The sequence below is a fragment of the Neophocaena asiaeorientalis genome, unplaced genomic scaffold (genome assembly GCF_003031525.2).
Source record: "Neophocaena asiaeorientalis asiaeorientalis breed wild unplaced genomic scaffold, Neophocaena_asiaeorientalis_V1.1 scaffold629, whole genome shotgun sequence".
Lineage (NCBI taxonomy): Eukaryota > Metazoa > Chordata > Mammalia > Artiodactyla > Phocoenidae > Neophocaena > Neophocaena asiaeorientalis.
Genome location: NW_020175468.1, coordinates 5,633,967 through 5,646,935, shown reverse-complemented (window position 1 = coordinate 5,646,935; position 12,969 = coordinate 5,633,967). Strand labels below are relative to the sequence as shown.

Below are 12,969 nucleotides of genomic sequence, written 5' to 3'. Positions count from 1 at the left end.
AAAAAGATTCTTTCAATGGCATTTCTTTGACTTACTTGATTTTGACTGGTTTGGGTCTTGGGGACCATGGTTCCAAGCATATCCAAACAGAGGGAATTATCCTGCATATAGTTATAAAAAGAAAAAAAATCACTCTGGCTCATGGGATTCTCTCAAAAGCTTTAAATGCGTGTTCACAGCTGCTGACTGCCAAGCATATGATTTCCCTAAGATGAGAACATCAGAAGAGGAAGAAAAGAGGCTTCCCTGGTGGTGCAGTGGTTAAGAATCCGCCTGCCAATGCAGGGGACACGGGTTCAAGCCCTTGTCCGGGAAGATCCCACATGCCGCGGAGCAACTAAGCCCATGTACCACAACTACTGAGCCTGCGCTCTAGAGCCCGCGAGCCACAACTACTGAGCCCACATGCTACAGCTACTGAAGCCCACACGCCTACAGCCTGTGCCCCACAACAAGAGAAGCCACCACAATGAAGCCTGCGCACTGCAGCGAAGATCCAATGCGGCCAAAAATAATATAAATACATTTTTTAAAAAATTTACAAGGAAAAGGAAGAAGAGTGACTGACTAAAGGATTATGTATCTGGAACCCATGACCTGTGAATGTCACGGGGATTAAATAAAACCACGACCTATGGACTCCACGTCAGGGATCAACAAAGTTGCAAGAATCACAGGGCAGTAGTGGAGAATGGCATTAATGCCTTACATTTTGATGACATCTCCCAGGTAAGTTGAGACTTTGATTAAAAGGGGGAAAGGTTAAGAAATAACAAGCCCCAAATGGGGTCATCTGCCCCCATGACAGCAAACCAAGACATAACTGCAGTTTCAACCCCTCTCAGGAAGGTGACCTTTAAACAGACACTCTGAAATCTCCACATCAGCACTAGTGAGGTAACCTGCATAAGAAGACGCATGCCTCCCTAAAAAGATGAGCTGGCCTAAAACATTTCTTTTCTTTTGCTAACAACTTCCTTCCCCCACCCCCTTTCTGCCTATAAAAAAACCTTCCATTCTGTACAGCTCCTTGGGGGGCCCTTGTAATTGCTAGGTAGAATGCTGCTCTATTCAAGAACTGCCTGCAAACTATTATACATAGGATGGATAAACAACAAGGTCCTACTGTATAGCATAGGGAACTATATTCAGTATCCTGTGATAGACCACAATGAAAAAGAATGTATACATATAACTGAATCACTGTTGTACAGAAGAAATGAACACAACATTGTAAATCAACTCTACTTCAATAAATATAAAAAATTAAAAAAGAATTGCTTGATAGGGCCAATTAGATTTAAAAAAGTACTATCCCAACGTGAAATTTGTAGTTTTGACAAATTTACCTTGGTCAGGGAGGGTGTTAACAGTGGGCAAACCAGGTGAGGCACTTGCGGGAACTTTCTACACTATCTACGTACCATTTCTGTAACTCTCAAATTATAAATCTTCAAAAAGGGTGAATTTTACTTTATGTAAGTTGTTTCTCGGTAAGGTTGACTAAGAAGCATTTTGACTAAAAAGCATTTTGATTAGTGCATAAATATTATGCTATTCTCCACTAAAAGGAACCAGGAGTCCTTGGGCAGATGGCTGATTCTAAGGCTGGAGTCAGAAGGAAAGGAAACGCTCCAAAAACAAAAGGATGGGGCGAGGCACAGGGGTATAGGAGCCAACCTGCAAGAGCTCCCAATGGTCAAAGCAGGAACAATTTGACAGCAAAATAAACAATGCCATGTTGGATATAACCCAAAGTAAAAATAAATATACACGCATCCATACTGATCATAGGATAGGCATGAGGTGAGTTCTTGCTGTGGACAGACACTGCTGTATCTGTGGGTGATGTGACATACTCCAGCAGAAAAGGAGTGGGAGGATACGTACAACGGGAATGGCAGAAAGTGACGACTGTTGAGACGGTATGAATATACAGACTATGCTATACTATTTTCATTACTTTTGCATTTTAATATTTCCAAAATAAAACGTTTAAAGCCACGGAAAGGAGAAAAACCAGATCATCCAGATGGTGTGTGTATGTGGGGAAGGCGGAGAAGCAGAGAATTAACTTTTTAAATCGTCAGTTCAATTTTCAATAAAAAACATGATGATGAATGTTAAAACAACTCAACTGTGGGATCCCGTTAGATCATTTTTTTTTATCACGTACGCCCCCAGGTTGGTGGTTTATTACATGATTATCTTAATGAAGCACATACCCAATTTGAGGATTAACTAACTTTCTACGTTTCATACGTTTTTGAAATTCTTCCACTTCTGTAGTAGATGTTGCACTTTCAGGAAAATGGCAAATTGGCAGTTTGGGGTCCACAAAAACGTTAACAGGTTTAAATCGGCGCCTCTACTGAGAGCAAACAGGCTTTAAGGCCTGACTCACCCACTTACAAGCTATATGACATTTTCAAAGGCATAAGTTTCATCCCCTAAAAAAAACCGATAATCACCCAGGTGGTCAGGACTATTGCAAGGATTAAATGTATAAGGTGCTTCGTCTTTTTTTTTTTTTTTTGGCTGTGCTGGGCGGCTTGCAGGATCTTAGCTCCCCAACCAGGGATTAAACCTGGGCCCTCAGCAGTGAAAGTGCAGAGTCGTAACCCTGAATTGCCAGGGAATTCCCGAGGTGTTTCTTCTAATACTTACGATAAACGAGTTCAGAGTAATACCAAATTACACAAATTAAACTTACTCAGAGTTGCAGAAGGTTCATTTCAGTAATTTCTTCTCTTTTCCTACACAGATTCTCCTTGTCTACACAGCTGCATCTGTGACGTCTATAAATATCACATTTGAAATGTCTACCAGAAAACTTCACCTAGGTCATGTGATTGTTTAAGTATCAGGGGAGAGGGGCAGAGAGGACAAGATAAATGGCAGAGAAGATGACTGCCTGGCTGGGAATACGGATTCCACACACAAAAAAACTGTTAAAACCAGCAAATGAATTAAAAGTAGCAAGATACAATGTCAACATACAAAAATTAGTTGCATTTCTAGCCACTGTGGAAAACAGTATGGAAGTTCCTCAGAAAACTAAAAACAGAGTTGCCATATGATCCAGCAATCCCACTCCTGCACATACATCCAGACAAAACTACAATTCAAAAAGATGCATGCACCCCTATGTTCACAGCAGCACTATTCACAATAGCCAAGACATGGCAACAACCTAAATGTCCATCAACAGATGACTGGATGAAGAAGATGTGGTTTATGTATACAATGGAATACTACTCAGCCATAAAAAAGAATGAAATAATGCCATTGGCAGCAACGTGGATGGAACTAGAGATTATCATACTAAGCCAAGTCAGAAAGACAAATACCATATGATATCACTTATATGTGGAATCTAAAAAATGACACAAATGAACCTATAAAAAAAAAGAACCTATCTATGAAACAGAATGACAGACAGAGAACAGATTGGTGGTTGCCAAGGCGGAGGGGTGGGGAAGGGATGGAGTGGGAGGTTGGGATTAGCAGATGCAAACTATTATATATAGAATGGATAAACAGCAAGGTCCTACTATATAGCACAGAGAACTATTGATATATTCAGTACCCTGTGATAAACCATAATGGAAAAGAATATTAAAAAAAAAGAATGTATATACATGTATAACTGAATCACTTTGCTCTACCGCAGTAAATTAACATTGTAAATCAACTACACTTCAATTTTTAAAAATTGCATTTCTATACACAATGAACAATTTGAAAACGAAATAAAACAATTCCATTTACAATAGCGTCAAAAAGAATGAAATACTTAGGAATGAACCAAGGAGGTGAAAGGCTTGTACACTGAAAGCTACAAAACACTGGTAAAAGAAATTAAAGACATTAAAAAAATGGAGTGACATCTCATGTTCGCGGACAGGGAGATCTAATATTACTTTGTCAATGCTACCTAAAGGGATCTACAGATTCAACTCAATCCCTGTCAAAATCCCAACACACAAATAGGAAAGCTCATTCTAAAGTTCATATGGAATCTCGAGGGCACCCAAACAGCCAAAACAATCCTGAAAAATTAGAAAGAAGCTGGTGGACTCACACCCTGATTTTAAAACTTATAAAGCTAATCAAAAGTGTGGTATTGGCATCAAGACAGACATACAAACAGACCAAGGCAACACACCAGAGAGCCCAGAAATAAACCACTGAATAGACGGTCAAATGATTTTGCACAAGGGGGCCAAGACCATTCAATGGGGAGAGGACCAGCTTTTCAACAAATGGTTCTGGGAAAGCTGGATATTCACATGCAGAGGAATGAGGCTGGACCCCTCCTTACACCATATACAAAAATCAACTCAAAATGCATCAGACCTAAACATAAGAGCTAAAATTATAAACCCCCTAGAAGAAAACAGTAAAAGCTGCATGACCTTGGAGTTGGCAATGGTTTCTTAGATATGACACCAAAGGCACAGGCGACAACAAAAAAAATTGACAAATTTCACGTCATGAAAATTAAAAACTTTTGTGCATTAAAAGACCTTCTCCGGGCTTCCCTGGTGGCGCAGTGATTGAGAGTCCACCTGCCGATGCAGGGGACACGGGTTCGTGCCCCGGTCCGGGAGGATCTCACATGCCGCGGAGCGGCTGGGCCCGTGAGCCATGGCCGCTGAGCCTGCGCGTCCGGAGCCTGTGCTCCACAACGGGAGAGGCCACAACAGTGAGAGGCCCGCATACCGAAAAAAAAAAAAGGACCTTCTCCATAAAGTAAAAAGGCCACACACAAAATGAGAGAAAATACTTGTAAATCATATACCTGATGAGGGATATTCAAAACACACAAAGAACTCCTAAAAACAACAAACAGCCTGATTCAAAAACAAGCAAAAGACTTGCACAGACATTTCTCCAAAGAAGATAAACACGTGGCCAATAAGAATATAAAAAGATGCTAAACATCACGAATCATTAGAAAAATGCAAATCAAGAACAATGGGATACCGCTTCATAGCCATTAGGATGGCTACTATAAAAAACAAACAAAAAACAAGTATTGGTGAGGATGCTACAAACTGGAACCCTTCTGCGTTCCTGGTGGGAATGTAAAATGCTGCAGCTACTATGGAAAAAAGTATGGCAGTGTCTCAAAAAATTAGAGAATTACCACATGATCCAGCATTTCTACCCTGGGTATATACACGAAAGAATGAAAAGCAGAGACTTAAACAGATATCTGGACACCCACGTTCACAGCAGCATTATTCACAATAACCAAAAGGTTGCGAACCCAAATGTCCATCGACAGATGAAGAAAATGTGCTACATACATACAATGCGGTATTATCCAGCCTTAAAAAAGGAAATTCTGACACACCGTAACGTGGACGAACCTCGAAGATACCATGCTAAGTGCAATAAGCCAGACACAAAAGGACAAATACTGTATGACAGAAGGTAGAACAGCGGTTACTAGGGCCTGCGGGTAAGGAGAGAACGAGGACTTGTTTAATGGGGACAGTTTCTGTTTGGGAAGATGAAAAGGTTCTGGAGATGGATAGTGTTGATGGTTGTACAACAGTGTGAATGTACTTAACACCACTGAAGTGTATACTTAAAGATGATTAAAATGATAAATTTTGTTAAGATTTTCTACAATTAAAAATATATATATATATACTAGGAAGTCTGGAGGTGTCGTACTTAGACACAAATGAAGGTGATGGAGTGAAGATGGTATTTTAAAAGGGGTGGTCAAGGAAGGCTGTAGGTGAGATGAACTTCCGAGCAGAGACATGAATGAATAAGAGAGAGGGGTTGGAGGTTTGTGGGGTAGCAGCCTCCCGGCCAGAGAAGAAAGAGGAAAAGGTCCTCACGCTCGAGCGTAATCCTCCTAGCTGAGGAACCAGTGAGACTGGCAGAGGGCAAGGCGGGGGAATGAGAACCAGTGAGTCTGGCAGAGGGCAAGGCGGGGGGAATGACAGGAGAACGGTGCAGCCCGTTAAGGCTGGGTGAACGGACACCACTATAGGGGCCCCTCAAATACGTCGGATTATATTCTGAGTGAAATGGGGAGACAGGGGAGGGCCTGAAGTAGAGGAGTGGGACGTGACTGAGGTTTTCAAAGGGCCTCTTTGCCTGCTGTACAGAGAAGAGACAGATTATCCAGGACAGAGGCAGGATAATGGGACTCTGGCAGCGAGGTCCTCACCTGAATGCCCACCTCTCTGGGTCTGGACCTCCGTCATCCAAAGTTTTTCCTCTCTCTCCAACTGGGATATCATATCTGGCTTGGAGGACTGGTGCCCTGAGAAAACATTAAAGGGAAAAAAGTACTGAACAATTTTGGTTCCAACCCCATGACGGAAGGCTCCGCCCCTCCCCCGAAGTTTATTGAACATTTTTGATCAGACCTGTTGTGAGAAATACACTCTCGTTAGAAACACGTGACTACCCCCACGAATCACTGAAACAAAAGGCTAAATGACCTGTGTCATCACGTCCTTTGCAGAGTCTCACTATATTTACTGCAAGCGCTGCAGTTATTGCTATGATGTGCACCGTTCTTGCTAAGGAGCTCTGACACTGCTACTTTATTCTACATTATTACAAGACTTAGTACTAAATTAATTTCATGCCCCACCAATGGATCATGACCCACCAACCAATTTAAAAAATATATAATATGTAAAGCAACTATACTCCAATAAAAGTTAATTTAAAAAAATTAAAAAAGGTATGAAAGCGGGGGAGAGAGGGATAAATCAGGAGATTGGGATGAAAAAAAAAGATATAATATGAAATAAGGAGCCAGGTGCAGCCAAGCTCAACTGTTCACTTATAGTGCAGTTACAAAAGACAAACGTTTGCCTTGGAACAAAGACTAGAAACATATTGTCTCTATGCTCCAAAGGGACTGGAAAACTCTGGGTCTCTAAGGAGTCCCAAAGCCTGGAAGTCACGGGCAGAGGCCAGGGATGCTACTAAACATCCTATAATGCCCAGGAGAGTCCCCATGGCAAAGAAACCATCTGGCCCCGAAAGGCAGTAGTACCGAGGTTGGGAAACCTGGCCCATGGCGAATGATGCCAAGTCACAGGGAGGGCGCCCGTCCTCACCCACTGAGAGCAGGTTCCGGAAGTTCTCCAGCATCACCTCTCGGTACAGCTTCCTCTGGGTGGAGTCCAGCAGCCCCAGCTCTTCCTCCGTGAAGGTCACGGCCACGTCCTTGAAGGTGACCGCCTCCTACGACACCAAACACATGTAGCCTTAATCTTACAAGCAACCGCCCCTGGGAGCAGGGCAGCACTGGGAAGGTGGAGGAGGCACGTGGGAGGCCGTTCCAGGTTCTAAGCGACCTGAACCACTCTTCTTAGGACACCGTCTCCTCTTCCCCTTCCACAGTCATACCGAAGATGCTGGAGTGGTGGGGTTGGTGGAGGAAGGAACGACAAAAAAAAATCTTAAAACCTTACATACATGCAACACGGTGCCCTTTATAGAGCTGTGTCTCTAGAACTGTCACGGTTACATCAAGGCATACACGCATTTTACAATTTCACTGAAAGTGCCAAATTTTGTAAGAAATGTTGAGTTAATTTAGTCCCAACGGTATTTACGATAATAGTGCCTTTCTCCTTCTCTCACTGGGCAGTACCACTGTTTTGTCAATGACTGCCAATCTAAACAGCCTTCAGTACCTCCGTGCGGGCAGGTAGGTAGTTCATTCTGTCCCAGGTACACGCTGTACCTGTCAACTGTGGCAGCGTTCAGTGTCAAGGTTAAGAGCACAGGCTTTGGAGACTGACTGCCTCAGTTCACACTCTAAGGCTCTGTCCATTACTACCTTTGTGACCTTGGACAAGTCTCAGTACCTCAGTAACTTCTCAATACCTCAATTTCCCCATCTGTACAAGGGCACACCATCATAGGGTACTTGATGGGATTAAATGAGAATATGTGAAGGGTTTAGGATGTATCTGACACTGTTCCCCCTTCCCCCCGCCTCGTTGCACGGCATGCGGGATCTTAGTTCCCCGACCAGGGATTGAACCTGTGCCCCATTCAGTGGAAGCGTGGACCTCCAGGGAGTATCACGTTAGATACTCAAAAACCGTCAGCCATCACTATTATTATCATCATTATTCACAGCTGCATGGTATTTCATAAAAGTGGAAAAATATACATTTAACCATTCCAAATAATTAAACAATACAATAATTTAAGACTTTAAGCTTACTAATAATGCTGCAAAAAACGCATTTTCGCATAGATCTTAGCCAACTTGTCTGGTTATTTCCTTAAGCTAAACTCCAAGAGGTGGCAACTGCACTGTCAAAAAAAATACGCACCTTCGCTAGTAAACTGGCGATTCTCCCAGTTAACTCTTCCCGTCACAGACCAAAAGCGTTCCTGATTCGCCATACTCTGGCCCAAACTGGACATCGTGGCTCACGGGCCCAGCCGCTCCGCGGCATGTGGGATCCTCCCGGACCGGGGCACGAACCCGCGTCCCCTGCATCGGCAGGCGAACCCTCAACCACTGCGCCACCAGGGAAGCCCTATCTCACTTCTTAAATCTTGGGTAATTTGGTAAGTGATAAAAACAGCTCTTTTTAAAAATTTCCATTTATTTAACTTCATCAAAACATCGCTTTCAATATTTTCCCCCCACATATCGCTTGTTCATTTGCCTTGCTTGTAATCCTGAGGTAGATGATGCATCAGTAGGATTCCTATGAAGAATATTACGCCTTTTCTAGCATGTACAAATTCCCACCTTCAACCCCTCACTCCTGTTTCCTGTGTCTCATGCCTTAGCATATGGTGTTTTCCTTTTTGACAATCAAAATTATTTCTCTAGGGAATTCCCTGGCAGACCAGTGGTTAGGACTCAGTGCTTCCACTGCCAGGGTCCCGGGTTCAATCCCTGGCCAGGGAACTAAGATCCCACAAGCTGCTCAGCCAAAAAACAAACAAACAAAAAAAGTTATTTCTCTAAAGACTTAGCCCATCTCGACATTTGTTCTGACTGGAGTCCTGAACATATGTGTATTAAACAACTAGTTGACACATCTGGCAAAGAAGAGACAGGCACTAAGAAAAGGAACAAACTAAGGGCAGTGTTATTTTTGGAGTCCTCCAGCCACGCCAGGCATAAATACAACGTGGCCTCAGGGCCCCATGTGGAGCAGTCTCTTCTTCTGGGTCTCTCCACTCATCCTCATTGGACACCTGAAAGTCCTGGCTCGGCAATGGAAACTTTAGTGTCAGCTGGGGATTGAGTGGATTTTCACAGGTATCTGAAAGTTCACAGATCTGTCTCTGTTAAAATGCAGATAAGACCATCTATATCCTTACACAGCTGCTTCATGAAGTAAATGCCTGGCAAGTCCCTGCTGCTACTAGACTTTTCAAAATCAGTGTGGGGGCTTCCCTGGTGGCGCAGTGGTTGAGAGCCCGCCTGCCGATGCAGGGGACGCGGGTTCGTGCCCCGGTCCGGGAAGATCCCACATGCCGCGGAGCGGCTGGGCCCGTGAGCCATGGCCGCTGAGCCTGCACGTCCGGAGCCTGTGCTCCGCAACGGGAGAGGCCACAACAGTGAGAGGCCCGCGTACCGCAAAAAAAAAAAAAAAAAAATCAGTGTGTACCTCTTTAAAATATACTAACATGGCAGTGAACAAAACAGATACTTAACTATAATACATACGTGGTGTAACTTAGAATTAAAGAATCTAGTTCTTTTGAAAACAAAATTATTTTCTCTTAGTTCAGTATCAGCTGGACTCTGCTGCACGAAACCATGCTTTAGACATTCCAGCCACAAAACGTGAGGCTCCCCATGAGAAAACAATTGAGTTCCCAAACTTTTAGGAAGAAAATGGCAGAACTCTCAGAATTCCTGTTTGGGAAGAAAGGTTATATGTAGGAAAATGGTCACTGCAAACATCTTAAAATGGGAAAATTCATTAACCACATAAATATGGACAATAGAAAAAAATACTAGGTAAACTATGGAAAATGATGTGACCTTTTAAATTGTGGGAGCTATACAATTTAAAAAATCCAAAATGCGGGGCTTCCTTGGTGGCGCAGTGGTTAAGAATCCGCCTGCCAAGGCAGGGGACACGGGTTCGAGCCCTGGTCCAGGAAGATCCCACAAGCCGCGGAGCAACTAAGCCCGTGCGCCACAACTACTGAGCCTGCACTCTAGAGCCCGTGAGCCACAACTACTGAGTCCGTGAGCCACAACTACTGAGCCTGCGTGCCTAGAGCCCATGCTCCACAAGAGAAGCCACCACAATGAGAAGCCTGTGCACGTCAACGAAGAGTAGCCCCTGCTCACCACAACTAGAGAAAGCCCACGTGCAGCAACGAAGACCCAACGTGGCCAAAAAGCAAAATTAAATTTAAAAAATAAAAATCCAAAATGGTATTGAAAACTGTGATTACAAATCAGCACATGTAAACGCTAATGAAAAGGAATGTGAGAAAATGAAAACTGATTTGTAAACATGTTTATAACGTGGGAACTGTTCTTTTTGGGGGGGTAATGAATTTATTTTTTTAACTTTTTGTTTTATACTGGAGTGTAATTGATTATGGGAACATTTTTATTTTAAAAAATTATTAATTTTCACACCATTATGTGGAAATAAACAAAAAGCAAGGGGCCGCCATACAACAGTTCCTCAAGTGCCTTTGGTTCCCTTTACCCTTCTCGAGCAGGAGAAAAATGTGTAAAGTCTTTGTGAAATGAGATGTCATTTTAAGAAACAGAAAAGCAAACCTGACTTACCTGGAATTTGGTCATTTTTTTCCTCTTCCTGCTGGGGAAAGGCCGAGTTCTGGGAAGGCAAAACTGGGGAAGGGAAAGAAAGCCATCATGAGAGAGATACTGGGAACTGTGCTAGTCCACGTGGTACTTCGTGTGATCTGGAAGAGGGGCCCCTTTCTCTAGGCAAATGCAGTGACAACATAACCCAGTGAGAACAGGGGCTGGATTCCAGCTTCCCCTGGGCCTCCTCGGCCAGCTGCCTTAGTTCATGAACAATCCATAAACAGCCCTCACCCACATGTTTCTTGTAGCTCCCAGAGTATTCCTGAGGCTGGCTATTAGAGGAAATGAGAGGCAGACGGGAAGTACCAACAACTTAATGGGGCTGATATCGAGCAGGGCCCTGTGGGGCTCCTGGGCACAAAGCCTTTCTGTGTCCCCCATTTCTTTGACTACAGGAAATAGCCTTCATTCAGCCTCCATGACCCTGAGTTCCAACGGGCAGATTCAAGCAGCTGTTCATTAGGGAAGGGAGGGGATGCAAGACTAGGGAGAAACAAACAGTCGAGAGAAAAAATAGAGCAGCCTTGGGGCAAGGTCCTGCTTCCCCACCAACGGATACACACAACAATGTCTTTGAGCTGTTTTGCAGATACTGAAACCCCCTCCAGGTGGGAGAAGTTAATGATGGTATGGTGCCCACAAGCATGTAGACCCCAGACCAGTTGGAACCTGAAGGTTGATGATGCCGACTCCCACTTACCTCACCGCCAACTCATCAGGAGAAGGTCCACGAGCTGATCACGCCCTTCTTGAAAAATTACTATAAAACTTCCCACTATCCTCTCCAAGTGGGGACACAGTTTTTCGAGGCAGGAGCCCACCGTGTCCCCCTTTGCCTGGCAAAGTAATAAAGCTATCCTTTTCTACTTCACGCAAAACTCTGTCTCCGAGATTCAATTCCACACCCGTGTACAGAGAAGCTGAGTTTTTGACATCAGGGCCAAAATGCCTGGGTTCAAATTCTGTTATTTCTACTTACCACTTTCTACTTACTAGTCGCATAAACCTTGAGCAAGTTATTAATCTCTCTGTGCCTCAATCCAGTCTACCTGTAAATGGGTATAATAGTGCCAGAATTCCCTCCTGCAGCTTCAGACAAGTAGGTGCTCTTAAGATTGATAAAACTGCCTTTGCGAATCTGCTTTACAGAACATGAATCTTAGGAAACACAGACTTCAGAGATGATGACTCTGTCCCTTTACTTACCCTTACTCTCCAAAAAAAGCCTAATTCTGACTGGTGGTCTCACAGATTATTTGTGCTGTTGTTAATGAACGTTAAATTGCCACGGGTTTTTTTCCCCTTAACAGGTGTAACTACTTGCACGTGTTATTAAGCTGAAAGAACGAAGTTTCTTCTCGCATTGCATGAAGGTAAACAATGACTAATAAAAACCTGAAACTAAGAAATCGTGTTGCATTTAAATTAACAATACGGGGTTGTTACACGATACTAAACATTTTTAACTGAAGCCTGGCTACATCGCAGGCACTGTGCAAAGCCGTGACCACGATCATTTCTCGGTCTGGGATAAACCACAGAGGACTTTTCCCAGGGTCCAGCTGAAAATAACTCTCCTTCCTAAACAAGAGTCCAGAAAGAATCCAGGAATCCAAGAACAAACCCACCTCAGTGATCAGGGAACGCACAATGGGTCTGCAGCTGGAGCTCCGACCCCATCCCAGGCTCGCAGGAGCTTCCCAACAACAGGGCGCCTAAGTATTATCACCGAATTTATGGTAACATCCAACATTTTACCGTGCACTAGGCACTGTTCTTAAGCTTTTAAAATATAATCTCACTTAATCCTCAAAAGAACATCATTGGGAAGGAACTAACCGGAGGAAACTGAGGCAGAGAGAGATTAAGCAACCCGCTCAATAATTTACCGCAAGAAACAGAGCTGGCCCGTAGTAGCGGTAGGAGGGCTGGGGGAGCAGAGAGCGCGGGAGACCATCAAACTCAAGGTAGGACGCGAGCCCGCCCCCGACGCGGGAGGCTCGCCGAGGGAACGCACACCGCCGCCGCCGCTGCCCCCTCCCGCCCTCCGCCGCTCGCCGCGGCTTCCCTGCCCCAGGAGCGAGGACCGGGTGGCCCCACGCAGAGGCCGAGAAGGCTCGGAGGGATCACAGGGACGCTGGGTT

At 44.1% G+C, this 12,969-nt stretch overlaps 1 protein-coding gene across 7 annotated transcripts in view; it reads right to left on the bottom strand.

Annotated features, from left to right (window-relative positions):
• Positions 1-12,969, bottom strand: part of ZNF235 (zinc finger protein 235) — a 50,256-nt gene that overhangs the window by 21,600 nt on the left and 15,687 nt on the right. For 4 of the 7 annotated variants that reach the window (XM_024768574.1, XM_024768573.1, XM_024768571.1 and 1 more), the window contains 3 exons: positions 10,784-10,846; positions 7,104-7,230; positions 6,197-6,292 (listed from right to left, as the gene is read on the bottom strand). In XM_024768574.1, coding sequence (XP_024624342.1) covers positions 6,197-6,292; positions 7,104-7,230; positions 10,784-10,798 — 238 coding nt within the window. In that variant the 5' untranslated portion in view covers positions 10,799-10,846. Of the gene's footprint in view, positions 1-35; positions 97-6,196; positions 6,293-7,103; positions 7,231-10,783; positions 10,847-11,525; positions 12,963-12,969 lie in introns of those variants that run through there. The other 3 variants (XM_024768572.1, XM_024768575.1, XM_024768576.1) reach the window with 3 other exon arrangements.